We start from the raw sequence: 27567 nt of genomic DNA, 5'->3' as shown, positions 1-27567 counted from the left end.
CAGTTCCGGCCATCCCCCTTCCCTGCCCCAGAAGCTCCTGGCTCTGCCCCTTTCCCAGGCCCCAGGCCTCTCCTCAACCTCCCCCCGACCTCGGTTCCTGCCCACCTTCTTCAGTTAAAATTCTAGTAACTTCTGCAAAGACACTTCTCACACAAAGACTGTCTTTCTCCTTGTTACACACAGTCTTGCTGCCTCAATCTCTTCTTCTACACTCTGTTGGCAGCCTTGCCTTTCTATAACCACAAAAGAATTTCCAGAAAGGAATCCTGTTGTCATCCCTAGAACATGGAACAGCTAAGGTTTTTTTTTTTTTTTTAGAGATGGGGTCCCACTATGTTGCCCAGGCTTGCCCCAAACTCCTGGGCTCAGGCGATCCTCCTGCCTCAGCCTCCCAGGTACCTGGGACTACGGGGACATGCCACTGCACCCAGCTTAAGTTTTATAAATAGTACACTTTGTCTTTCTTTTCCCACCCTTGGAAATGTTCCTGTGTCTGGAATTCTCTCCATCCACCCAGACCTCAAACTGTTACCTCCCTTGGCAGTTCCCCTCGGGAAGTTCCCCTTGGTCTCCGCTCCGGCGTCCCCAGGCCTCTCCTCTGGGCCTGGAGCCTGGAGGCCCACAGCGCACACCACGCCTGCCAGGGCTGCGGGTCACAGGGGCTCCCTCGCTAGGCCCAGGCTCCCCCAGCGAAAGAGTCCTGTCTTGGACCACTTGTGCCTAGAGCCCAGAGTGCCGGTATACAGTAGGTGGTCAGTACATGCTCAGTAACCGATGAATGAAAATACACTTCTCATGCTCATCGCACAACTTTACCACAACTCAGTCCCTCACCAAACCACAGCCACACTATGCAGAGTTCTCCGGAATGGGCTTTCCATCATTCATGGTTTTAATTTCATAAAAATTTAATTATTGATTTTGAACAGTAAATATGTTTTGTATGCAGTGTAAGATATTCACATACTATATAAAGTCACAAAGAAGAAAGGGAAAAAAATCTCACTAAAGTACTTCTAACAATTTACTGAATATTCTTCCATTTTTGTTTGTGTATACATGTGTATATAGGTATATACACACATGCAAATGAATACAATTTCACTAAAATGAGATACTATACCCGCTATCTCAGCAATGCATCTTGATATATTTGGTGCTGATCAGCATAAGCACATTATGTTTTTATGGCCTGCATGGTACCTCAAAGCCAGGAGGCTCATCCGTGAACTTGTGATCAATAACCTGTGTGAACCTCCCCCATTTCTGCATTTATTACCTTAGGGCAAATTTCTACAAGTGTTACTGTTGGATCAAAGGTAAAGTGGCTCACGCCTGTAATCCCAGCACTCCGGGAGGCCGAGGCGGGAGGATCGCTCAAGGTCAGGAGTTCAAGACCAGCCTGGGCAAGAGCGAGACCCCCCGTCTCTACTAAAAATAGAAAGAAATGATCTGGACAGCTAAAAATGTATACAGAAAAAATTATCCAGGCATGGTGGCGCATGCCTGTAGTCCCAGCTACTCGGGAGGCTGAGGCAGGAGGATTGCTTGAGCCCAGGAGTCTGAGATTGCTGTGAGCAAGGCTGACGCCACGGCACTCTAGACCGGGGAACAGAGTGAGACTGTCTCAAAAATAAATAAATAAATAAATAAAAACCTGCCAAACTGTCATTCAGGACCTTCACCTGAGGGCCCTGGACTCACAGTGGGCGTGGCAGAGTGTGTGTGTGTGTGTGTGTGTGTGTGTGTGTGTGTGTGTGTGCGCCCACACGTGCAAGTTCCCACATCACTTGCACATTTTTGCAGGGAGAGGTCCATAACTTTTATGAGTTTTTCAAAGAGGCTGGTGACAGCAGAGCTGTTACTTGCTGGGTAATCCCATGTGCCTGGCAGTGAGCTAAGCACAGTGGTCCTGGCATCGAGCCCATTAGTCCCATTTTACAGATGAGGAAACGAAGCCCCTTAGAGAGGATGCTTCTGTCCTTCCTGCAGTCTGTGCATTTGTCCTTATTTGGCTTCCCTTGCTCAAAAAACTTCAATGGTTTTTCCACTGGCCGCAGGATAAAGTGTAAAGTCCTTATTCTCAAACAGGCCCCGATTCCGGTCTCCCTTTCATCTCTGACACCTAAAAGCTTTGCTCCAAGGAAGTTGACACAGTCACACACCCGGGCCTGTCTTATGCTTTTGTACTTCGCCTCCTTGCTCCTCTCCACATGCTTTTCCACTGCAGTTCAAGTCCTTTCCATGCACGGGCTCAGAGTGGAACACTAGACCCCAGCGACCAGGAAGGGTGGGCGAGTGGGAGGGATGAGAACAATGGAAACAATGTACACTAGTCAGGTGATGGTTACACTACAAGCCCAGACTTCACAACTATGCACTACATCCACATAACAAAGCTGCACTTGTACCCCCTAAACCTATACAAATTCAAAAAATAAATAATAAAACCAGAAGTGGGTGTATTATGAAAAAAAAAAAAAAAACCTTTCTGGTCCTTTTGAGGCAAACTTCTTCCTCTGAACTAGAGTTTCCGGTAGTACCATCACCTGGGCTAACATTAATTTTGGAATAAATTCTTAATCTTCACTGAAAGACCTTCTCTGTTGTTTCACAAAGAGTTACTTAAACGCTGCCATGCTACTTCAGCTGCAGGGAGTCCGTGCCGTCCTCCCTGACTACCGAGTGAATTCTACCAGGCTGGGACCTCGTTTGGTACTAGTTGATTATTCTCGTGATATAGTTCACTGCATAGACAGATTAAAAAAACATATTTTGTTTTTTTTCAGGAGAGAAGAAAAAGCCATTTGAGGCTAGCCTGCCACTTACTATTTAAAATTCATGTGTCTGTGCTGTCTGCATTTCAAGATGAGCTCACAATTGCTGTGGAGACTTATTTAAACATGAAATGTCACATGATAGCACTGTCAACGCTGAGATGGAAATAAAACTCCATCACCCTGCTAGTAGATACAGTGGCATGTGACAATGCCAAACTGCAAATATATCTGAATGAAATTCCAGCTCTTGCTGAGATTATCTTATGTTTTATTATGAGAGGTTTATACTAACACCAAATATTCTGTTATTTCTTCCTTTTGACCATTTACATAAGACTTAATAAAAATAGAGAATTGAGTCAGATTAAAACATTTTTTTCCCTTTGCTAACTGATCATCTGCTAAAAGCACTATGCTATACCGTAATACAATTAGGGTTTAAAAAGCAAAAAAATGAACAGACAATATAAAGCAATCTTTTATTCTTAAGTAGAAAAACTAGAACCATTAACCAACTCTTCCAGTTACCTTAAATGAGGAAACTGTAGGGAAGGGAGAACTTTCCCTCTGAGGGTCCCGTCATTGAGTCTACGGAATAACCTGACAGTAGGCAGATTGACAGGAGAAAAGGTACACAGACCTATCCCATGTCCCAGGGATGACCTGTGACAGTCTGTCCTCTGGGTGTGGAGCTGACCTACAATCTCCTCCCCTGTGATACCGTTTATTCTTCCTCCTCCCTGAGGAGATTCCCAGGGAGGGGATTCCTGACAATTGAGTTTCTTTCGGAGGATCTGTCTTTAGGCACCTAAGGCAAATTCAGAGAAAGCCCCTCCCAGCAGTTGCTGTTCCCCAAGGGCCTTCTGCTTGAAGGGATCAGCATACTGAAGTGGCATTATTTGATCTCCTTCATTATTGACCAGCTATTGCAGATAAAAAGTGTTACAAGTGCCTTTTACCTGAGTAGCTCAAGGGCTCAAGTGAGCAAGAATTCCTTAAGTGTCCTTAGTTGAGAAGGTGGCTGAAAAGCAGAGCCCTGGGATTCAGCATTTTAAATTCACAGAAGCCTTGACAAAAGGGCTTTTTATTTCTCCCCGGAAATGATGAGGTGGGTTAGCACTTAGACAATAAAGTAGCAAACATCTAGTTTAGCATTGTAGAGGAAGACAGCTGGGAAATCTGGGCTAGGATGCAGAGCTATAATTGTATTAACAGGAAAAAACCAAACTTTGCAAAATAATTTAAAGAGGTTTATTCTGAGACAACGTGCCGTGACCTCGGTCTGGGAATACATAAACCCCAGAAGCCTTCAGTAAGTGGTCCTGAGGTGGACAGATTCCAGTTTGGTTTTATACATTTCAGGACACAGGAACTGTAGGTAAAACCATAACTCAACACGTGCAAGGTATACCTTGGTTTGGCCCCAAAAGGTAGGACATCTAGAAGCTGGGGCTTACGTGTCATGAGTGGATTTAGAAATTCTTTAATTGGCAATTGGTTGAGAAACTAAAGCTTTGTCTAAAAATTTGGAATCTGCATGAAGGAATGCCTAAGTTAAGGAAGTTTGCTTATCACAGAGCAAGCCACAATATACTGACTGTGAACTAAAAATCTTAAGCCCCCTAGTGACTGAATGGACTCCCTCTTGGCCAAGGGGACCTCCACCCGCCAAAAAAACCCTTAAAGATGAGTTTCTGGCCATGAGGAGAAGGGAGGTCAGACAGGCCTAGTTATGCCCTGTTCCTTTTGGAGTTATTCCTTGTAACAATAAGATACAAAATCATTAACAAGGCTAAAGCCATGTAAGACAAAGGTTAAACCACACCCGTAGGCCATCAATTTACTTAACAGATGATTTAAGTCTCTGTATATGTCTGGTGGCTTGTCCATGATTAGCAGACTTCCTTATCTTTACTTAAAACAGTCCAAGACTTTAGGCAAAGCTTCATGTCTTTAACCAATTACAAATTGAAGAATCTTTTTTATTTTTTTGGAGACAGAGTCTCGCTCTGTTGCCCAGGCTAGAGTGCCGTGGCATCAGCCTAGCTCACAGCAACCTCAGACTCCTGGGCTTAAGCGATCCTCCTGCCTCAGCCTCCCGAGTAGCTGGGACTACAGGCATGTGCTACTATGCCTGGATAATTTTTTCTATATATATTTTTAGTTGTCCAGACCCTTTCTATTTTGAGTAGAGACAGGGTCTCACTGTTGCTCAGGCTGGTCTCGAACTCCTAACTGTAAGGTTTCTGGATGGTCGGCGCCAGAGAAAGAAAGACGAGGAGAGTAGAAAGGGGTAAGCAACAAGGCTTTATCTGAGCGCTCCCAGGCGAGGGTAATGGTCCCGAGAGAGGGACCTGATAAGTCGCACTGCCCAGAAGTCTTGTGTGGGCTTATATATGTTTTAGAGCTGGGGGATGGTGGGCTTTCTGTTCCCTTAAGGTTTTAGGGTGGGTATTGAGAACTAGGAGGCGCTGGTGGTATGTATGGATTTCAGGAAGGAGACTCTTATTAGGGTAATCCATCCAGGTGTGGCTATTCTTTAACTTAGCTGTGCCTTGCAGGCATTGTTTTCCGCAGGTCTCCTGGGCTGCTTCTTTTTCTCATTAGGGAGGGGAGGGGTGCCCGCCACCAGCCTGACAGTAACTTCCAGTTATCCTCCCGCCTCAGCCTCCCAGAGTGCTAGGATTACAGGCCTGAGCCACCTCGCCCAGCCCTCCCCCCCCCCTTTTTTGGGACAGTCTCTCTCTGTTGCCTGGGCTAGAATGCCATGGTGTCAGCCTAGCTCACAGCAACCTCAAAACTCCTGGGCTCCAGCAATCCTCCTGCCTCAGCCTCTCGGGTAGCTGGGACTACAGGCACAGTCCACCATGCCCAGCTAATTTTTTCTATTTTTAGTAGAGACGGGGGTCTCACTTTTGCTCAGGCTGGTCTCTGTAAGGCTGGTGGTAGGCACCCCTCCCCTCCCTAATGGAAAAAGAAGCCCACGAGACCTGCGGAAAACAATGCCTGCAAGGCACAGCTAAGTTAAAGGACGACCACACCTGGATGGTTACCCTGATAAGAGTCAGGGTTCCTAGAGTCCACACATACCACCAGCCCCTCCTATTTCTCAATACCCGCCCTAAAACTGCAACAAAGAAATTCCTTACTCTTCCTGTCAAAACTCTTCGCGCCAAAGAAACCCCATCCCCAAACTCTAAAAAACACATATAAGCCCACTCAAAACTTCTGGGTGATGCGACTTCTCGGGTCTCTCTCTCCTGGGGACCCGAGAACCTCACCTGGGCCCGCCTCTCTTGGGACCCGGTACCCTCTCACTGGGGAGCGCTCCAATAGAGCCTCTTTACTTATCCCTTTCAACTCTGCTTGCCTTTCTTTCTCTGGCGCCGGCCTATCCAAAAACCTTACAGTCTCAAACTCCTGAGCTCAAGGGATCTGCCTGCCTCAGCCTCCCAGAGTGCTAGGATTACAGGTACGAGCCACTGCGCCAGGTCTGAAGAATCTTTAAACCCACCTAAAATCTGTAATCTCCCACTTTGAAATGGCCTGCCTTTTCAGGCCAAACCAATGTACACCTTCCATGTATGGATTTATGATTTTACATGTAATTCCTGTCTCCCTGAAATGTATAAGCAACCAAACTGTAACCCAACCACGGGAGACCATTGGTTCAAGGGTTCTTGGGTGTGGTTTTCTGGGCCATGTTCCCAGATACTTGGCTCAGAATAAACCTCCTTAAATTATTTTACACAGTTTGGGTTCTTTTCAGTTGACAGGACTCAAAAGAGATCTATTTAACAAATTGATGGTCAGTAGGCATGACTTAACCTTTGCCTTCCACGGCTTTAGGTCCTGTTTATAATTTAGTATCTTATTGTCACAAACAGTCTGTTTTCACAGTCTCATGACCTGGGTACTCTTAACATTAATGCTGGTCAATTGTTGTGTCTAAGCTCCAAAGGGAGGGGCCATAAGGAGGCATGTCCAATGCCCCTGCCTTTCAAGACCAGCATTAACGGAAAAAAACCCCAACTCCGTAATTTAAAGAGGTTTATACTGAGCTGAATGTGTGTGACCAGCCCAGAGCACACGACCTCAGGAGGTTCTGAGAAAATGGGCCGGAGGCAGCTGGGTTACAGGTTGGTTTTATACATTCAAGGGGACAAGAATTACATGTAAAATCATAAATCAATAATACATGGAAGGCTTACATTAGTTTGACCCAAAAAGGTGGGAGGGGCTTACAGGTTATAGGTGGGTTTAAAGCTTCTTTCGTTTGTAATTGGTTAAAGAATGAATTTTTGTCTAAAGGTTTGGAATGTTTTAAGATAAGGAAGTCTGTTAATCAGAGACAAGCCACTGGACATTTACTGAGACTGGAATGATCTTTTAAGTAAATCAATGGTCTGCAGGTGCGGTTTCAGGTTCCTCCTCCAGGGCCTTAGGTCCCGCTAATGATTTACTATGTTGTCGTTACAACAGAAGCTCCAAGAGGGAGGGAGCGTGACTGACCTCCCTTCTCCTCTTGGTCAGCAACTGAGCTTTATGGTTTTTCTGGGGTCCCCTTGGCTCAGGGGGGTCCTTCCAGTCAGCCTGGAGGCTCAAGATTTTATTTGCGTTCTCAGCAGGGACCCAGTTGCAGGATTTTTCTGGGGTCCTCTTGGCCAAGGGGGGTCCATTCAGTCAGAGGGGACTGAGGGCTTCACTTTTAGTTGATGAGTGCTTGTTTGCCTCATCAAACCTTGCACCCGCTAGAGCTAGACTTTCCTTTTACTACTTAAAACGCTAACGTTTTTGATTCCACAGGACTTGAGTCGTATGTTCCAAGGCAATCACTATCTCCAAACTTCTGGCTGGTTTTCACGTCCTGGAAACGGAACCCTTGCCGAAGCAGGAAAGGCCGGCGGCGGCGGACAGACCGGGCGCGCGAGTCTCCAGGACACCGACCACGCAGGCGGAGCCGCGCACCTGCGTTTTCGGCCACCGCTTTCTGCGCTTCCGTCATCACTCGCCGCAGAGCTCCGCGGGCGGGCAGGGGCCTCCCACGCCCCCGCCTCTTCGCTGGCGGCGGGCAGGGCACCGCGGATACGAGGAAGACGCAGGAGGCCCCCTGCCCAGCAGCAAACACCTGTCCCCTCGCGGCCGAGGCCGCCTCCCCGCCCCCAACCAGCCGAAGACACGAGAACCTTCGCGAAGGCAGAGGCGGGGAGCGGCCTGCCCAGGGCCCGGTGTGGGCAGCGACGACTGCGCATGCGCGGCGTCAGCACAGGGCGGAAGTCGACGTCGCCGTGCCGCCGCCGCGTGACGTACTTCCTGTTTGTTGTTGGAGAAAGGAGAGAAAGGAAAGCGCGAGGAGCCGCCGCCGCGACCCGCACAGCCGAGCCAGAGCCGAGAGGAGCCCCGGGCCGCCGCCCCCTCCCTGTTTGCCGCCGCCGGCCGCCCGTGTCCTCGGTGAGGCGCCGCTGGGGGCAGGGGGAGGCCGGCGGAGGTCGCGTGCGAGGCCCGGCCGGCGCCGGACCTGACCTGGAGCCCTGGTCGCGACGGTGGGGTGACCTGGGTCTCCGGCCTGGCCCGGGCGAGGGCGGGCCGGGCAGGGGACGGGCGCGGGCGGCCGTGGGTCTGCGGGTCGGCCCGGGTCGGGGTCTGCGGGCGTCCCCTTCTTTCCGCCTCCGTGCCGGCGCCCGGCAGGCTCCGCGGCCGTTGGGGGTGGGGCCCGCGCCCGGGGCGGCCTAGCTGGGCCCGGGGCCGAGGGGCTTGGTGTTTGCTCCGTGCTTAGAGCCCACGTCGTTGACTCTGAAACCAGAATCCGGGGAGTTTGCGGAGTGAGGTCCTCGTGGTGGGCCGTGCTGCCAAGTATGGAGGGCGACGGGCGGGCGGGCGGGCGGTGGGGACGGCAGAGCCCTGTCGGTAGAATTCTCGGCCGGTTCTTCAGAAGTTTGGTGATTAGCAAACTGACTTTTGTCTTACTTAAAAAGCCTATTTGCCTTGTTTCATTTCAAAGGATTTGAACTGTAGTTTATGTAACTGAAGTTTATGTAACTTAACGTTTATGTAAACTCTTCGCCAACTAAGGACAGAAGTTGACACGGGCAGTGCAAAATGCAGACCTTATATTGGCTCTGAAAAGGTTTTGGCGGTAGCGACTTTGAGGATGGGTTGCTAGTCAGTTGTGTAAACTTCATTACTAACTTTTCCACACGAACTGTTGGAAGGAAATGGCCCGAGCAGAAGCAGTGTGCCACCCGAGGGAGGTTGCCCAGGAAGCCGAAGGCTGCAGAAGATCTGGGAAGAGTAGGCTGAGGAGCACATTTTGCTATTTTTCTACATTTTTATTTGAATTGTAGATTTGTAGTAAGATTTTATGACTAGTATTTGTCAGCTAATTGATTTAGTAGAAAAGTAAGTGATCAAAAAAGGAAAGGTAAACGCACAAACCATTTGAACTTGGTTGCTGCTTGTTCATGTTTAATCACACTTTTCCTAATAATTTTACGTGTCGAAATGATAGTTTCTGAAAGGGATTATGTGAATGTCCCCCGCTTCCCCCGTGCCCTCCCGCCCTCTTGCTGTCTCTGGGGAGGTTTAATCCAGGCTTTTCTTGTTTCCACAACTGAGAGCCTTAAGCTCCATGGGGTTGGGGCTGTGTGCTCTGTGTTAAAGTGATGAGTACTCCGTGTACACGCTCTTTAATGAGCTGTGGACTTCCTGGGTTATTGAGAACATTAAACTTGGGGGGTAAATTTCTTTGAGTAGTTGGTAGGCGTGGATGCCATGACAGGAAGTGGGAGCAAAAGAGGTGAGAAATTGGCTTTTGAAAAATGCCATACTGAGTGTGGTACCGTGGAGGATGAGAGTGGTGGGGATTTCAGAGCACTGAGAGCTTTTAAGGAATTGGAGATGAATTCAGCATCGTACTTTCAAAGACCTCAGTGTTTTAAAATGTATTTTTTTTTGTGAGTGTTATCAAAGTGTTAGCTTTGGGAGATATTTATGGCTGCAGGACAGACTTCTCTGGAGGATGGGATGGGGGAAGTATTTAATACTGTGAAGACTAAGTTGTGGGTATGGAATTATAGTGTGGTACCTGCTAGTAAGTGTCATACAACAGCTTTCCCTTTTAAGCAAAATCATTAGTTTTAAGAAACAAGGGTAAAACCATTTTACCTTGAATTACCTCTGTTTTGGTTTTGCATCCATCCATCACCACGGTCAACAGGTTTCAACCTGGATAACTCAAAAACCAGGTTTGGAGATGGGGTGGTCTTTTGCTTTTTTAACAGTTTTACATAGGGCACTTCAAAACTTGGTAAATTATTTGTAATTTTCCTGAATATGTCACAACATGACTTGTTTTTTTCCATTGAGTGTAACCAGTAAGAGCACATGTATGACACCTTTCTGTTGCTCTTGTGTGAAGGTCAACCTCTGTTGGTGAAGGCTTACACATGAAACGCTTTTAAATCACTTCTGATGCCTATTGATAATGAGTTAGAGAATATAGTCGGCCTTTATATTTGTGAGAACGGTATTTAAAAAAACCTTTTTTCGGCCCCACTTCAAATTGATTGTGTTAAAAATCTGGTTTGGTTTAAATTTGCCCAGGACACCACCTAGTGGTGAAAGGCGTGTACCACGGGCTCGTTGGCAAGTGAGAATGGGCTGGGGCAGTAGGATTTAACAAATGCTGTAGTTCTCCTTGATGAATAGAATTTGAGAACTTCACAGTTGAAGGAAAGGAGGTTAATGAGAAGAAAAGTGAAGCTGGTGAAAATAAGAATATGTTAGAAATGATCATTTCTGAATGGAAAGACAGTGATACAGCCAAGCTGAAGAAAATGATTTAGTGGATGTCAGCTAGTAAAAATTTGATGCTGTTATTGATATTACTAAGGTGTTTTGTTGAACTTTTATTTTTGGATGGAAATACAAAATCGTAGTCAAAACTTGTCATGTTATTGGAGACATTTTACATGAGAAGTAAATTTAAGAGACGCCTTTAAGGTGAGGAAGATTAATTTCTGGAAATATAAGTATTTCAGTATCTATCAAAGGGGAGAAAGTTTTTTTAATGTCTCTCAGACTTTATTTCAAAAGCAACAGAATTCGAGTTGTTTTTTTCCGGTTAGTCTATGTCCTGGTTACTGTCCAGTGATTAATAATGGAATCCAGAATTTAGGAAAGTTGGAAAAATATGTATAACCTACAGTTTCAGTTTGCTAGCTTTGGAGACTGATTACTTGACTTTTTTTTTTTTTTATTTTCTAGATGACGGGGAGTTATTCAAGGCTGTAACTACCTAATAGGTTATGACTGCCAGTTGAAAGAATGGTCTTTAATAGTGAGTAATAGAGGGAATAACTTCCTGCGTTTGTTTTAGGACTATTTTAGGACATATTGGATAGGAATGTAACATAAGTAGGTGATCTGTGATAAGGAATCATAACTCACTACTGTGTTTTTTTCCTTCTTTTCCCTACCTGATTACATTTTGTTTGGGAATTCATCATATGATGAAATGACACTTGGGAAACTTCTCCACGTTTATTATTTGTTTCATTTTAAACTCGTGGCCTGCCTCCATTCCATTAAGCAGATAGTATTGCACTGAATTATTTGATGCCACAGCATGATTTGAACTCCTCTTTAAAAAATGTTTTAAGGCCGGGCACGGTGGCTCACGCCTGTAATCCTGGCACTCTGGGAGGCTGAGGCAGGAGGATTGCTTGAGGTCAGGAGTTCGAGACCAGCCTGAGCAAGAGCGAGACCCCATCTCTACTTAAAATAGAAAGAAATTATCTGGACAACTAAAAATATATATAGAAAAAAAAATTAGCCGAGCGTGGTGGCGCATGCCTGTAGTCCCAGCTACTTGGGAGGCTGAGGCAGGAGGATCGCTGGAGCCCAGGAGTTTGAGGTTGCTGTGAGCTAGGCTGACGCCATGGCACTCTAGCCCCGGCAACAGAGTGAGACTCTGTCTCAAAAAAAGAAAAGAAAAAAAAAATGTTTTAAAATTAGCCACTTTCTAGAAGTAATGAGAATTTTAATTGACTGGTTTTTAAGCTAAGGGTAGTGGAATGTCTCCAATGGCCATGTGACCTCTCTTGAATTACGTCACATACAGCCGCATATGGTGTGAGTGGTGTTCAGTGGGTGGACAGTAATGAACGGCTTTCTGGAAGAAGGACCCTTTTCAGCTCCATATTCAGCGTTGGATCTCCTTTATTGGAGCAAAGGAATTTGTTTTTGTGTGGTTTTTTCTTTTCTTTGGATGAAAACACTTGGAGGGAGACTTTTTTTGCAAGTAGAGCAGAGTTTCTTGGGTGCTAGATGGAGAGATGTTTGAAAATGGCCTCATGCATGAAAAGATAGTCACTTACGTACTGTAACTTTATTTGGGTGGATGTTTAAGATTTGGGTCGTAGAGTAGAAAAAGCATAAAAGTCTACATACTAAACTTGAGGTCTTTGTCTCAGTGATAACCTGCCACATAATGACAGTGTCACCATGAGATTATAGTGGAACTGAAAAATTCCTGTCGCTTAGTGACGTCTTGTTTTGTAGTGACGCTGGTGTAAACAAGCCTGCTGTGCTGCCAGTTGCATGAAAGTATAGCACATGCAATTATGTGCAGTTGATAATATTTAATAACGAACTGTTACTGATGTGTTTACTGTACTTTTTTTTAAGTCATTTTATTAGGGGGTACTCTTACTTTAAAGAAAAAAGTTAACCATAAAACAGCCCCAGGCAGGTCCTTCTGGAGATATTCCAGAAGGCATGGTTATTATGGGGGATGACAGCTCCCTGCATTGTTGCTCTGAAGACCTTCCAGTGGGACAAGATACAGGGTCTGAAGACAGTGATATAGACGATCCTGGCTGTGTGTAGGCGTAGGCAAATGTGTGTGTGTCTTACTTTTTGAGACAGGGTCTTGCTCTGTCACCCTAGCTGTAGTGCATAGCTCACTGCAACCTCAGACTCCTAGGCTCAAGTGATCCTCCTGCCTCAGCCTCCCAACATGCTGAGATTACAGATGTGAGCCACCGTGCCAGGGTTGTACTATATTTTTACTGTATATTTCCTATGTTTAGATATGTTTAGATACACAAATACCATAGGGTTATCATTGCTTACAGTGTTTAGGACAGTAATATGCTATGTAGGTCTGTAGACTAGAAGCAGTAACTCACACCACATAGCCTAGGCATGTAGTAGACTGTACCATCTAAATTTGTGTAAGTACACTCGGATATTCTCACCATGAAGTCACCTAATGATGCATTCTAGGAGCATTGTGACAGCATGGCTATATTTGTAATAATCATATTGGGTGCATATATTCTCTTAAATTTCATTAAGACCATGGGGCACAGTTATGGCTTTTAAAAATTCACTTTTAGAAAGTTATGAAAATCAAAATCTTGTAAATTAAAGGAGCCAACTGAGCTGTGCAGAAAACTTAGCTTTTTAAAGCTGACTCGTGATGGAAGATCTCAAATAGCTGAAACTTTGATTTCTAGTCAAAGCTGGTAGTAAATACAGTTTCACGGACAAGAACACAGCGGATGGGGCAGGGCCCAGTGGCTCACGCCTATAATCCTAGCATTCTGGGAGGCCCAGGCAGGAGGATTGCTTGAGCTCAGGTATTCAAGACTACTCTGAGCACAGGACCAAGACCCTGTCTCCACTAACAGTAGAAAAATTAGCTGAGTGTTCTGGTGAGCACCTGTAGTCCCAGCTACTTGGGAGGCTGAGGCAGTAAATTTGGTACCTCTGTAGTAGTGGCCCAGGATGTGTCATCACATTTGTTTTACATTTTCTGTAGCAATGGTGTTATCTTGGCAACTAGAGCTTCATGAGTGTAAAAATCCTGTCATCTCCTGCATACTGGTTTGCATGCAGTTGATGTCAAGTATCCTTGTATTTAGCCATGAGGTGTTAATTTTGGTCAGAGAAAGTCTAAAATTAGTAAAGTGGGCTTTTGCAGGTAGCCAGTTGGTTTGGGAACCTGTAAGGGCCTTTCCAGTGTCTTTCCAGGGGTAAGCGGAATAGAGGTTAGTAGGCACTTCTGTGGGGACTTTTCTGCACTTTTTCTTACAGCAAAAGGAGAATCTCAGACTTTGTGAAAATAACTTAGACTTATTTTTCCTGGAATTCAACCTTAAGAATGTTCTCGTAATAAAATTTATAAGTGCAAATGATAGTTCACGTGTGGAGTAATTGCAGAAGATATGCTAGCTAATTTAGCTTTGGCAGTCAGAACTGAGGAAGTACCCTGGTTCAAGTGTAAGCCACAGCAGAGACGTGGGTGTTTGAACCAGGAGCGCCTTGTGTGTCGCCTGTTAGCCCTCGTCCTGGTACTGCACATGTGAGTTTGTTTGCTGGGTGAGTGGGATTGGAGCCGGAGAGGTTAGAGGAGGAAGCGTGTTAATTTGTAGACTAGGAGAAGAGCTGAAATCTTACCCTTGAGTGGACAGTTGTGCTGTGAGGGCAGAAGCTTTTGTCAGCAGCAGTGTGTCTCCTTGGATGCGCCAAAGCTTTGGGAACCTGTTCCACCTTGGCAGGACCGTTTAAATGTAACGTAGTAAAGTGAGAATTGAGGGGCTTGAGCTTTGTCATTCACAGTCTTTGGGTCATCTTATGGCTGTTTGGGTACAGTGCATTGGATGCAGGATTCTCTTCGGCTCAGTCTGGATGTGAACATATAAAATTTGGTTCTGATCACAATCTCTGGCATGCATCGTGTGTGCCATGACATTTTAATGTTTGGCTAATCTGGCTTGGTTAGTCTGACTTCATCCTGGTAAGTGGACAGGCAGTTCTGGGCTCACATTCTAGAGGAGTATTTGTGTCGTTTCCTGGAGGAGCTTGTTGGAAGTGCAGAGTCACAGGCTACTGTAGTTTGGCGAAATAGCATCTTTTGGAATGGGTCCTCTTTTAGTCACATTGCTTCATTTTCATGCCTACTCCAGTGACAGTGTGTATATGTAGACGGTTGTCAGGCTTGATTTCCGTGTGTACTTGGCTTTTCCTTCCCAGGAGCACTTGCCTCCCCAGCAGCTGCTGATCCTCACAGTTTGTTGCCTACTTTTTACTTTTCCTGACTTAGTTCAGAGTTTTAGCTGCACCCGATCATCACTGTCAACTTAGCCAATTTTTTTCCAGCCCTAGCAGTGTATGGCACTGAATGGGTGTCCCCGTGTTGAAAGAGTGAATATTGGAACATGCGGTTAAGACCTAGGTGTGTGCCTGTGGGAAGCTGAGGTGGGAGAATTGCTTGAGCTCAGGAGTTTAAAAGGCTGGCCTGGGCAACATAGCGAGACCCTGTCTCTTCACAAAAAAAAGGTGGTTGTGGTGCACACCTGTACTCCCAGCTACTCTGGAGGCTGAGGTAGGAGGATTGCTGGAGACCAGGAGTTTGAGGCTGCAGTGAGCTATGATCATGCCACTGCACTCCAGCCTGGGTGGCAGTGAGACTCCATCTCTTGAAGAAAAAAAAAAAAAAAAAAAAAAAACTTGGCCTCCCTTGATTTCATTAACGATTTGGTCAAAATTTAACAAGTAGGTGGAAAAAATGGACAAAGAATGTAGACAATTCATAGGAGTCGAAGTTACAGATGGTTCTTGAATGTGAAAAGAGGCTTAACTATATAAGCAAAACAATGAGGTATGAGATTTCACTGACGAGGTTAAGGTTGGAACAGTTACACCAGTTAATAATTGTTTTTGAAGGCCAGGAAGAACTTGAGGCTAATGCTAGTCTAAACTCTGTGGAGAGGAGTTAGGCAGCATCTTTGATTTTGAAGGTATACGTTCTTTTCCGCAGAAATTCCTGCAACTCAGAGATGTGACCAGGAGGGCAGCTCTGGAGAGCCTGGGCTGACTGACCCCTCCTCCGTGCGGGCTGTCATCCGAGCCGGTTACTCAGCCTCCTGCCGCAGGTTTCCCCGCCCGGAGATGAGGACAGCGATGGTGTGGGGCACTGTGTGAGGGTGGAAGGGAGGGAAGACAGTTTCTCAGACCTTCAAACGCTGGCTGTTGTGACCATGACCTCTATGAGTGTGTGCGGATACTTGTTACAGGGTGGTTAGAGATCTGTTTGATTGCTGACATTTCCAGTGCAGGACCTGTGGTGCGTTGGGCCGGAACAGGCGGACTTCAGAGAGAATGGACGGCTTGCTCTGTGTTGGGAGGAACATTCTCCCAAGATGTACTCCGAAAGGGGTGGGGCACTCTGGAAAGCTTGCAGCTCCCTGAGGGGCTGTTGGTACAGGCTTTAGATCTGTGGCTTGCCCTGCTCCGTCTGACTCAAGGAAAGAGAACCTGTAGCAGTGATTCTCTACTTCCCCCTCACCCCCACCGGGGATTTCTGGCTGTGCCTGGGGACTTTTTAAATGGTCAGAACTAGGGCTGGGTGTGGGAGGATTGATTGCTTGAGGCCAGGAGTTGGAGGTTACAGTGAACTGTGATTATGTCTCTGCACTCCAGCCTGGGCGACAGATTGAAGCTGTGTCTGGGTGAAAAAACCCCAAACGAACTGGGGAGGTGCTGCTGGCACCTGGTGGGTGCAGACCATGGTCTGCTAGGCAGCCCACGGTGCGGGACAGACCCCACGGCAAAGGCGTGTCCCGCCCAGATGGTCAGTTGGGCTCAGACCCTGACCCAGAGGGAAGCTCAGGCTGGGAAGGAAGCGGTGCACCTGGCCTTGCCTGTACTTCTCTCCCTGGTGCTGCTGGAGTAAAATACTTTGTAGAAACTTTTGCTCTGACTCTAGGAGCCCCCAGATAAGTCTTTTCCTCTTTTTCCCACAGTACTAGGATTATAGGCATGAGCCACTGTGCCCGACCGTGAAATTCTTTTTTTATAAAGTAGGCAGTTAAATGTTAAGAACAGAATCCTTCCTGTCTACCACAATGCCCTGTTCTCCATGGGACTTGACATGTTTTCACTTTGAAAGGGGAAAGTGTGGCCTGTAAATAGTATTTTTCCAAATTTTCCCTTCATTTTTTAAAAAAAATTTATTAAAATTTCCTTATGTCTTTTTTGTTTGTTTGAAACAGGGTCTCACTCTGTTGCCTGGGCTAGAGTGCCGTGGCGTCAGCCTAGCTCACAGCAACCTCCAACTTCTGGGCTCAAGCAATCCTACTGCCTCAGCCTCCCGAGTAGCTGGGACTACAGGCATGCACTACCATGCCCGGCTGATTTTTTCTATATATTTTTAGTTGTCCAGATCATTTCTTTCTATTTTTAGTAGAGACGGGGTCTCGCTCTTGCTCAGGCTGGTCTCGAACTCCTGAGCTCGAGCGATCCCCTGCCTCAGCCTCCCAGAGTGCTAGGATTACAGGGGTGAGCCACCGCGCCCGGCCTTGTCTTTTTTAATATATATTTTTTTTTCTTTCTTTTTTTTTCCTATACATTCAGAGAAACTTTTCTAGTAACAGACTACAGAAAGGATCCTTGAAAGTATAGTCTTAATATATATATTTTTTGACATAAGCTCTCCTGGCTGGACTGCAGTGGCGTTATTGTAGCTCACTGCACCCTCATAGTCCTGAGCTCAAGGGATCCTCTTTCCTCGGCCTCCCAGAGTGCTAGGATTGCAGGCGTGAGCCACTGCACCTGGCCTGTCCTTCAGTTCTTAAGCTGTTTAAGGGCTTCTACAGCGAGAATTGGTTGTGCAGACCTAGTATTCTACTTAATAGCTAACAGAAGCGATTCCTATCATTACCATCGTTACTCGTTGTCCTTCCATTTTTTTTTTTTTCGTTAAATTTATTTCAGGATATTATGAGGGTACAAACGTTTTCATTACATTTTATGTCTTTGCCTCACCCAAGTGAGGTTTAGAGGCTTACCCTTCCCCTCTACAATGCACACTGTGTCCATTAGTTGTGAGTGTACCGCCTCCCCCCCCCCCCCAATCCCTGGAGAATATTACTACCATGTGAGCACCATAGTGTTGATCAGTTAGTGCCAATTGTGACCATTTTTAAGGAAAATCTTTTAGGGATGTTTCAGGAGGAGGAGAAGTAAAGGCCTTCAAGGACTTTTAGCATTTAATTTTGTTTTAATTTTTTTTGAGGCAGAGTCTCGCTCTGTTGCCCGGGCTAGAGTGCTGTGGCGTCAGCTTAGCTCACTGTAGCCTCCAACTCCTGGGCTCAAGCGATCCTCCTGCCTCAGCCTCCCAAGTAGCTGGGACTTACAGACATGCACCAGTATGCCGAGCTGTTTTTTTCTATTTTTAGTAGACATGGGGCCTCACTCTTGCTCAGGCTGGTCTTGAACTCCTGACCTCAAGTGATCCTCCCACCTCAGCCTCCCAGAGTGCTAGGATTACAGGTGTGAGCCACCAGGCTGGGCCAGTAGTTATTCCTGATAATGCTAGTATTCAAGGGTCTCCCATCAGAGAGTGGTATTGCTACACTTCCTTGGTATTTTTCCCTTGTGCGTCTTTCCTAGCCTCTGAGTTAGAATTTTTCTGTTTCTTTGAAAAGTATAGTGTAGTTTAAAAAAAAAAATTCGATTTTAGAATGTCTTTAATCTTTATTTCCAGTTACTATGTTTATTGAGGTATTTGGGTTACACAAGTGAACACATAGATTGTGCCTGGCTACACGTGTATTTAAACTCTTATTTTATGCTTTTTCATAATCCCTGGCTCCCTGTGTGTACCGTCTCCCCCCACCTCAATTTCTGGTATGAAGTTTACATTTTACTTGTTTTCTATTCATGTTTGTCTTCATATTTTGGTGTGTGGGCTGTCCCGCCTGCCTTCCAAAGTAACAGCCTGTGCCCTACTTGCCTCCCCAGTAGGGACAGGCCCTTAGAGTGAATAGAGCCTGTTCTGTTTCTCTACTTCTGGAGCCTTAGTAGCCAGTTTCAGCATCACATGTTTCCTCTTTGATCCTGGCCTTCTGATCTTCAGAATTACGTTGAACCTTCTTATCCTGTTTCCATGTCTCTGCACTGAACCTGGATAATGGCCTTAGCTCTCACTTCCACATCACAAGCCCTCTCTAGCTCTCCGGAATCTGCTGTTAAGTTTAAAATGGCTGTGTTAAACTGTTGTTACTGCCATTTTGATTTGTTAACAAACCAGCAGGTTGACACCAACATTTCCATTCCTCTTACCACAGTTCTTTTGTGCATACTTGGCAGGGTGTGTGTTTCTCAGGCTGAATGTTTTCCTTCTGTCTGGGATTGGGCTGTGAGCTGATCTGCACGGGGATCGTTTGCTGTAGGAATCTCTGTGATGTGAGTTGCAGAGATTCTTGTTTCTCCCAGAATAGTGCTCGAAGATTACGAATAGGATTCTGTTTTACCTGCTTGAGGCTTTTAGGGCTGCGTGTTCTGAGGGGTGTTTCTCCTTCCCTCTTCCCTGCAGTTCACTAGGAAGTTTTTCCTATTCCGCTTTCTTGGAGTCAGCTCTTTGAGGGACCACAGTTAATGTAGGGGTGTTAGTTGCAGCTGCTGCTTGCCTGTGCCTCTAAAACAAGGCAGTCTGGATGCCCCAAATCCCGCCCCATCAATGCATAAGCTTCATGTCTCATGCTTTCTTCTAATTTTCTGGTTACTGGCACCCTGGGTGTGTCGTTCTATCCTAGGAGCAGAGCTGTCTCTTTAAATTTGCTATATTTTAGCTAACATTCTGGGTATTTGTGCTAAGAGGTGGTTCTCTGTTAGATCGTTGTGTGATATGTTTAGTTTTTTTCTTGTTTTGGGTTCCTGGACTGGTAACAGATTGCATTTTTTTTTTTTTTTTTTTTTTTTTTTTTGAGACAGGGTCAGTCTGCATTGCCCAGGCTGGAGTGCAGTGGTGTTGTCATAGCTCACTGTACTTCACTGTACCTTGAACTACTAGGCTCAAACCATCCTTGTGCCTCAGCCTCTGGGGTAGTTGGGACTACAGCCGTGCATCACTGTGCCTGGCTAATTTTTCTATTTTTTCTAGAGACAAAGTCTTGCTATGTAGCTCAGGCTGGTATGGAACTCCTGGCCTCAAGCCATCTTCCTGCCTTAGCCTCCCCAAAAGATTACATTTTTGTGTATTTCTTCTTAACCCTCTTATATAGTTACTGCATGAATATTTAGTGAGGGTTGTGTAGGCAGATGTGCACACACATGCTGAGTCATGAGGTAAAAATATTTTTTTCATACTACGGATTGCTTTCTAAATTTGGAAAGTAAATACAATGAAACTGTACATCTTATTTTGAGAAATGGAATAACTCATAATGTGGCATTATTTAACCTTGACATTGTTCAGCCTTAGCAACATGGCCTTAGGAAGGTTAAGATCTCATGTATTTGTTTACAGTGAGAATATTTCTTTTGAAACTCTCCAAAACTAAGGTTTCTGGGAAGGCTCCTGAAAGCCTAGCTTCAGTTTTGGACAAAGTGGCTTGGTTTATTGGGTAAAGCTAACATGGTGTGGACCTGTTCAGTGCAGTTTCTTGATCTTTGGTTTAATAAAATGATTTAGCCAGTCAAATTTAAAGAAGTAAATTGGTTGGGACACTCACATCTTAAAGAAGCAGGATGTGTGTAGTTGCTGTTTGTGGGACAGGTGGCCGAGCAGAATGGATTTTCCCTGTCCTACTCTGTGAAGCAGCGAGGGAACCCAGGGACCCACGGGTGAAGCTAATCTCTGCTGCTGGGTTTGGACTGAAGGTCATCTGGGGTAGTGACATCCACAAGGCAGTACTGTATCTGTCTGGTGGTGGATGGACGGGAGTTTGAAGCCAGAGGGTAAAGTTAACACTGACAACTCTGCATTCAGAAACCTTTCCTTTTTCTGTTGGGAGATGTGTGAGGGGGCTTTTGCTGTCCCTGGTGAGAGGGACAGAATGGTGGAAGGGCAGCTTTCTGTTCTGACCTGCAGTTTCTTCAGGGCAGGGACAGTGTGTTCGTCCTCAGCGCACGAGTCTTGCCCAACGCCTGGCACAGGTGTGTGTTGAAGGAAGGCGGTGGCTGGTGTTTTCTGAGCGTGGCCCACATGTGGGAAAACAGGACACTCACGGAGAGCCTGTCAGCTCGTGGTCAGGTGGCTGCCCAGTCTCAGAGTCGCCTGCACCTTTTATTTAGCTTGGGCTATTATTAGGCTATTGTAGAGCTTTTTTTCTATATCTAGAAGGGTTTTAGAACATGAGTTTTGGAATCAGTTCCCAGAGGGGAGGCCCTGGCCTGACAGGTGAGGGTTAGCTGACAGAAGCTCTCTGGGCCAGCAGGTGCTGGGTGACTCTCCTGCCCAGGTCCCACCCCTGTGACCCACCCCGCCCTGCAGTCTTGTCACTGACTGCCTGTTTTTAATTGCAGGACCTGTTCCCACAATCAGGTAAAACATGGTGGATTATTATGAAGTTCTAGGCGTGCAGAGACATGCCTCAGCCGAGGATATTAAAAAGGCGTAAGTAATTTTATTTCTGAAATAATACACCTGGGAAGTTGTACATTGGTAATTAAGTGGTATAACTCTTTCTGCTGCTATTAAAATGGCTTTTAATGTTACATAACAGTCTTTGAATGCCACAAAGCTCAATTTGAACTTTAGAAAGCAGTGAACAAATGAGCGTTTGCAGTCGGGGAACTCGGTGTAGCCCTTCGCTCTTCAGGCCCGCGGTGCACCCTGTCCCTTTGCCTTGCTGCGGTGGAGTCACGTCTATTTGAAGTAGATGAAAAATTCACAAGGGCTGTGAAATAATCCCCGATTTTACACTGGACTTGGAAATGGAGCTGACATGGCACTTTCCGAGGGAGGGGCCCAGAGCACAGCACCCTGACTCCCTGGTGTGGTTGCCGGCCCGGCCGCTCCCCTCAGAGGCCACTTCCTCCACGTGAAGTCTGAGATCTCTGCTGCCTGCTGCTCCTCGCTGCGTGCGACCAGGGCCTGGCCAGCACGAGGAGGGCAAGTCCCAGGTCACAGACAGCTCTCAGGGTCATCTGGATCCAGGGGTGGGGAATCTGTGGCTTTCCAGATCCCCAAGTGTGGTTCCTTGATTGAATCCAGACTTCACAGGACCAGTCCCTTTCTTAAAAAGATTTGTTGTGTATAATTTGGATTCAGTCAAAAGACTGCACTCAAGAATCCAGATAGCTGTTAACTGTCAACGTGTAGAGTATATAGCAGAAAAGTCACAATGCAGATTTTTTTGTTTGTTTTTGGTGAGACAGTTTCACTTTGTCACCAAAGCTAGAGTGCAGTGGGGTCATCGTAGCTCACTGCTGCAGCCTCAAACTCCTGGGCTCAAGTGATCCTCTTAACCTCAGCCTCCCTGGAACTATATAGGTGCGCACCTGGCTAATTTTTTCTTTTTTTTTTGGTAGAAACAGGGTCTGGTTATGTATGTATGTATGTATGTATGTATGTATTTATTTAATTTATTTGACAGAGTCTCACTCTGTTGCCCGGGCTAGAGTGCTGTGGTGTCATCCTAGCTCACAGCAACCTCAAACTCCTGGGGTCAGGCGAGCCTCCTGCCTCACCCCCTGAGAAGCTGGGACTACAGGCTCGTGCCACCATGCCCAGCTAATTTTTTCTATATATATTTTTAGTTGTCCAGATAATTGCTTTCTATTTTTAGTAGAGACAGGGTCTCACTCTTGCTCAGGCTGGTCTCTGACTGAGCTCGAACGATCCACCCGCCTCAGCTTCCCAGAGTGCTAGGATTACAGGCGTGAGCCACCACGCCCAGCTAGTCTGAGATTTTTTTTTTTAAGGGCACACTTGCTCCCCCTTTTAATGCCACCCCCCCTTTTAGATGTGTTCTGCGTATATTTTGCTTATTAGAATAGAGGATTTTTTTTTTTTTTTTTTTTGAGACAGAGTCTCACTTTGTTGCCCTGGCTAGAGTGAGTGCCGTGGCGTCAGCCTAGCTCACAGCAACCTCAAACTCCTGGGCTCAAGTGATCCTCCTGCCTCAGCCTCCCGAGTAGCTGGGACTATAGGCATGAGCCATCACGCCCGGCTAATTTTTTCTATATATATTTTTAGCTGTCCAAATCATTTCTTTCTATTTTTAGTAGAGACGGGGTCTCGCTCTTGCTCAGGCTGGTCTTGAACTCCTGAGCTCAAACGATCCACCCGCCTCGGCCTCCCATAGTGCTGGGATTATAGGCATGAGCCACCGCGCCCGGCCGATTTTTTGTTTTTGTATTCAAAAAAACGTGCAATTATTCAGTTAATTGAAACCCTGGAACAGACCATGACCTTGGTCATAGAATTTTTGAAAAAGTCAGAGTTCTAACTCTGCTTGGATTTTGAATCCAGAACAGAGGGCTGTCTGAAAGATCACTGGGACCCTGGTCTGTGTGGTGGTGGGTGTCTCGCCTGTGCCACACCAACCTGCCAGTGGGCTGTCGGAGGCGTCTGTTCCTGGGAGTCAGAACGTGTTGGGACGAGGAAGGTGGTGTTGGGTCCTCACTGCTCAGCGACCAGGGCTGCCTTCCCCGTGGAGCATCCCTGCTTGTTTAGCCCAGTCAGCGCAGGTTCATGTTGTGAATACTTTGCTCCTCAAACGTTTTGCTGTCTATAAGCTCGTTTGTATCACTGCTATCTGGATTCTAGAACTTGTGTATTTCATTCTAGGGAAAAGGGAGGTTTTATAATTAAAACTGGTATTAACCTCACTAGCTGGCAACTGTGAAACCATTTTCTTGCCTAATTGTTAGTTTCAAAAACCTAGTTGATTTCTGGACTTTTTTACTCTTTTCAAGGTATCGAAAACTGGCGCTGAAGTGGCACCCAGATAAAAATCCTGAGAATAAGGAAGAAGCAGAGAGAAAATTCAAACAAGTAGCCGAGGCGTATGAGGTGTTATCAGACGGTGAGTAACACTGACCTTGAGAAGGATCTGAGCGGGTGGCTTAGGGCAGGAACAGGGTCTTGGGACCCTCCCAGAGTGGGTAACGTAGTGTAGACACAAGGGACACATTGGGTGCCAGCTGGATTTGGGGCCTGCTAAGAATGTCAGGTAACAGGCCACTCTTTAACAGAATTTTAAGAGGAAACCATGTAATCATTGGCAGCGTCAACACTTAAACACAACCAGCCTTGCTTTCTCTGTTGACACTGTTCCTTTGTTTTAAAGGAAATCCCAGACGTTTGTTTATTTCACAAGTCTGAAAACACATGAAAACACTGGTAGTTGAAATCTTTTTGAAATGTGGCATTTATCGTCTTAAACTGTTGAGCTTTAACTGTTCTTCAGACTTTTTTAGGGGTGCGGGGGTGGAGTCTGGCTGCGTTGCCAGGCTGGACTCCTGGGCGCAAGCTGTCTTGTGTCTCTGCCTCCGCGTGCCCAGCCCGTGCGTCGGAGTTCTGAGCTGGGCTGATACTCAAGACCACAGGCCCTGCCTGCTGTTCGCATTTTTTGGTCATTGTGTGTGTGCTAATTTGGTATCCCAGATTTGTGGGTTTCGTGTACCAATACCATTAGAAAAATTGAGGACTAAACTGAAGCTTTGTATTTGACCTAAAATACACCTTTAAACTACCATAAGAAAATCCCATGCTTGATTTTTATTTATGTTTTGAGGGCGTGTATTTTTCATGTCCTCCTAGGCAGTCTCTAGCCCAGGTGGCACCCTGAGGGCACAGTCACTGTGCCTGCTAGGGTGCTGGTCGCGGAGAGCAGGTTGTAAGTGGTGTGCTTCCACACTTGAGTTTCCATTTTGCAGAACATGAGATTTTGGGGGAACACAGGTGGTGTCATATCTGAAGTGCCTATTCCTCCACCAGGGCCATGCTGTAGTTTAACCCTGGGATGTGAATGAGTGTGACTGTCGGCGACAGCGGCACACCGGCTCCACGCCTTGCGCTCAGCTGTGCCACTAGCCAGGGTGCCTGAGGCTCTGGGGCCTTAGTTTGGCTCCTTTCTGGTTTTCAGCACATCTGCTTTCCACCCCACGCGTGTCCTGGCGTGTTTCTGTCTGTGCCGCAGACCACGTCCTCTAGGCTTTGTGCTAAGACGCGTCAAGGGTTGGAGTGGTCTTGTACTTGGTCGTGGGAGTTTTCACGGTGGACACGTGGGCTCTGTGGGTAGTAAAGTGGAAGCAATTATCTAGTGGAGTGCGGGTTTAATGTTTGTAATAACTTCTAATTCATAACACTTTGAAGCTTTTCTGAGCTATTTGTCAGAGGAGAGGCACATAACGTTTCCCTCTTGCTCTCTTTTCTTTCAAAGTAAAGGTGGCATAACTCCTTGACTTCTAATTGTGAAAAATTAAAAACTGACTTACAACTTAAGAAATGCTTTGTTGAATTTTAAGGGTTTGAAAATAACTTTGCCTTATTGAATGTTTTAAAAATTTTTTAGCTAAAAAACGGGACATCTATGACAAGTACGGCAAAGAAGGATTAAATGGTGGCGGAGGAGGTACGTAAATGAATTTTTCTTTGGAGACAGAGGGCTTGGCACGTCAGTGGGGTTGGGAGAGACACTGTGACCTCTGGACAGTGTCAAAGACCCAGCCTAGGAGGTGGGCTGGATTGGGGAGAGGAAGAGAGGAACCGAGGGCATTTAAAAAATCTATTAAAAGTCTTTGTGGGACCAGAAGAAAGTGCATGTTGATGCATTTTGTGTAGATAGGAAATTGTTTGCAACCATCCTTTAATATATTGTGGTCTTATACAAGTACTTAGATGCCTATCTGGTATTATGTCAAAATATCGTTAGGGTTTTGCAGAGGTGGGGAACCTGCAACCTTCTGATTTCCAAGACTTCTTTTTTAAGCAGCAAAGGAGACAAGAAAAGCTTCATCTTTCCCTGTTGCACTTCTTTTAATAAAGAGTTTTTCTGTAAAATTTGGATTCAGTCAAACGGCCATACTCAGAGACCTAAAAGGCCACAATGTGGCTTTAAGGCTGCAGGTTCCCCAACCCCTGGAAGAGCAGATTGTACTGAAAAGCTGAAATCGTCACCCCAGGTGGGGCCTGGACTTGTGTGGGAGAAGTGCCCGTGGGGGTCGGCTGTGCAGCCAGCGTCACCGGGAACACGCGGGCCAGGCTGTAGCTGCAACAGGAAGTTGTCTTAGTGAACGCTTGTTCTCTTGGCTTTCACAAATCTCCGTAACAAGTAATAAATGGTGTGTGGTGTCATGTTTGGATCACAGACTTAGGAGATGGTGAGAGGGACAGTGGAGGCCCTGCTGTGACAGGTGCATTGTTAAAGTTGAGGCACTCATTTGTCATCAGCTTTGGTGACACACAGCTTAAACCAGGCAGGGGTTTACATTTGATAACTCCAGATTTATGAAATATTTTCTTTTTTTAAGGTTGTGATTTGTGTTATGTTCTATAAACAGGTGTTTCTCTACAAAACACCAAAATCCATAAACTAAAAGCTGTGTTTTGCTCATGTAGGTGGAAGTCATTTTGACAATCCATTTGGGTTTGGCTTCACATTCCGTAACCCAGATGACGTCTTCAGGGAATTTTTTGGTGGAAGGGACCCGTTTTCATTCGACTTATTCGGTAAGTTGACCACCTGGGGGGTCACCGTGGTGTTTGTGGTGTGTCCTCGAGCCCAGCGCGGCGGACGGTGCCCTCTCTGCTGAGCGACCTGCGTCTGCCCGTGCGGCTCGGTGTTAAAGCTGCAGGGGAGCTGCGAACCCTTTCTCTTCAGTTTTGAAGATTTTTAAAAATTCACAACTGGAACATTAATGAAGGTTTTTAAGGTGTATTCTCGCTGTGTGTGGCCCTGATTAACTTGCCCTTGCCCTCAGTGAAGACTGGTGAGGATTGCTGGGGTCTGGGAAGTGTTCCTGGTTGAACACCAGTTTCTATGAGAATTTGCCGTGCGTAATGTTCCTGTTAAAACCGTTGCATATCATAGGTACAGCTCCTGAGACGTTTCACCTATAAACCTGCCTTTTCTAATAGTGTGTTGGGACTGTCGCATTCACAGTTTGTGAAAACAAAGGACACCTCTGGAGCAAAGCAGCAGACATTGTTACAGGAGAGAATAGCGTTAATGTTGACAGCATTTTAGCTACTTTTCAATTATAGGGATAATGGAGTTTCTCAGCAACTGCGTCTCTTAGTGCTGATGCTGGATTCTAGGCTTTCATGTGTGTCTTGGACGCAGGTAGCATCAGGTGCTCTTGCTAGCTGTCTGCTGTCAGACTGTCTGATGTGCTGTCTGCTGTCAGACTGTCTGTCTGCTGTCAGACTGTCTGATGTGCTGTCTGCTGTCAGACTGTCTGTCTGATGTGCTGTCTGCTGTCAGAGTGTCTGATGTGCTGTCTGATGTCTGTCTGTCTGATGTGCTGTCTGCTGTCAGACTGTCTGTCTGTCTGATGTGCTGTCTGCCCTCAGACTGTCTGTCTGTCTGATGTACTGTCTGCTGTCAGACTGTCTGTCTGTCTGATGTGCTGTCTGCTGTCAGAGTGTCAGACAGACTGATGTGCCGGCTGCCTTGGGAGGTCAGGGTTAAACGCGTGCTTCTGAAGCTGTATTTGTCTGTTGACTCATGGAGGGGGAAACCTGTCCTGTGTTTACCTCCTTCCTTGCCTGGAGCATGGTTGAAGAGATTGAACAGCATCCACAAACCTCCAGGAGGGAAAAAAAGAACAGTTGTTTCTACAAATAATCCAGGGCGACCAGTGGAAACCCTGCCTGCCCCAGGCACGAAGAGGAGCGGTGACTGTCATGTCGGGTAGGTGTCGGGCACCTTGCACAGTGCAGTCCTCTGGTGTACCTCACGTGGGGACTCCGTCCTCATTGTGGCGTGGCCTGACTTGAGGAGAGTCCCTTCCTCAGGGAGGGAAGGACAGGTAGTGCACGTGACCA

General features: G+C 46.3%; 2 protein-coding genes and 1 pseudogene across 3 annotated transcripts in view; 2 read left to right on the top strand and 1 right to left on the bottom strand.

Moving 5' to 3' along the window:
- The first annotated feature begins 7260 nt into the window (after positions 1 to 7260).
- On the top strand, positions 7261 to 8513 carry LOC123647494 (translation initiation factor IF-2-like). The gene is made up of 2 exons (XM_045564972.1): positions 7261 to 7308; positions 7587 to 8513. The coding sequence occupies exon 2, from the start codon at positions 7599 to 7601 to the stop codon at positions 8511 to 8513; it is 915 nt and encodes a 304-aa protein (XP_045420928.1). The 5' UTR covers positions 7261 to 7308; positions 7587 to 7598.
- Positions 8038 to 27567, top strand: part of DNAJB6 (DnaJ heat shock protein family (Hsp40) member B6) — a 55354-nt gene continuing 35824 nt past the window's right edge. For both annotated transcript variants that reach the window (XM_045564792.1, XM_045564791.1), the window contains exons 1-5: positions 8038 to 8231; positions 21096 to 21186; positions 23493 to 23602; positions 25094 to 25153; positions 26140 to 26250. In XM_045564792.1, coding sequence (XP_045420748.1) covers positions 21122 to 21186; positions 23493 to 23602; positions 25094 to 25153; positions 26140 to 26250 — 346 coding nt within the window. In that variant the 5' untranslated portion in view covers positions 8038 to 8231; positions 21096 to 21121. The remainder of the gene's footprint in view (positions 8232 to 21095; positions 21187 to 23492; positions 23603 to 25093; positions 25154 to 26139; positions 26251 to 27567) is intronic.
- LOC123647794 lies at positions 17176 to 17253 on the bottom strand (annotated as a pseudogene).

The sequence above is a fragment of the Lemur catta genome, chromosome 11 (assembly GCF_020740605.2).
Source record: "Lemur catta isolate mLemCat1 chromosome 11, mLemCat1.pri, whole genome shotgun sequence".
Taxonomy (NCBI): domain Eukaryota; kingdom Metazoa; phylum Chordata; class Mammalia; order Primates; family Lemuridae; genus Lemur; species Lemur catta.
Note: the sequence above shows the minus strand (reverse complement) of the source record. Positions and strands in the feature narration are given on the sequence as shown.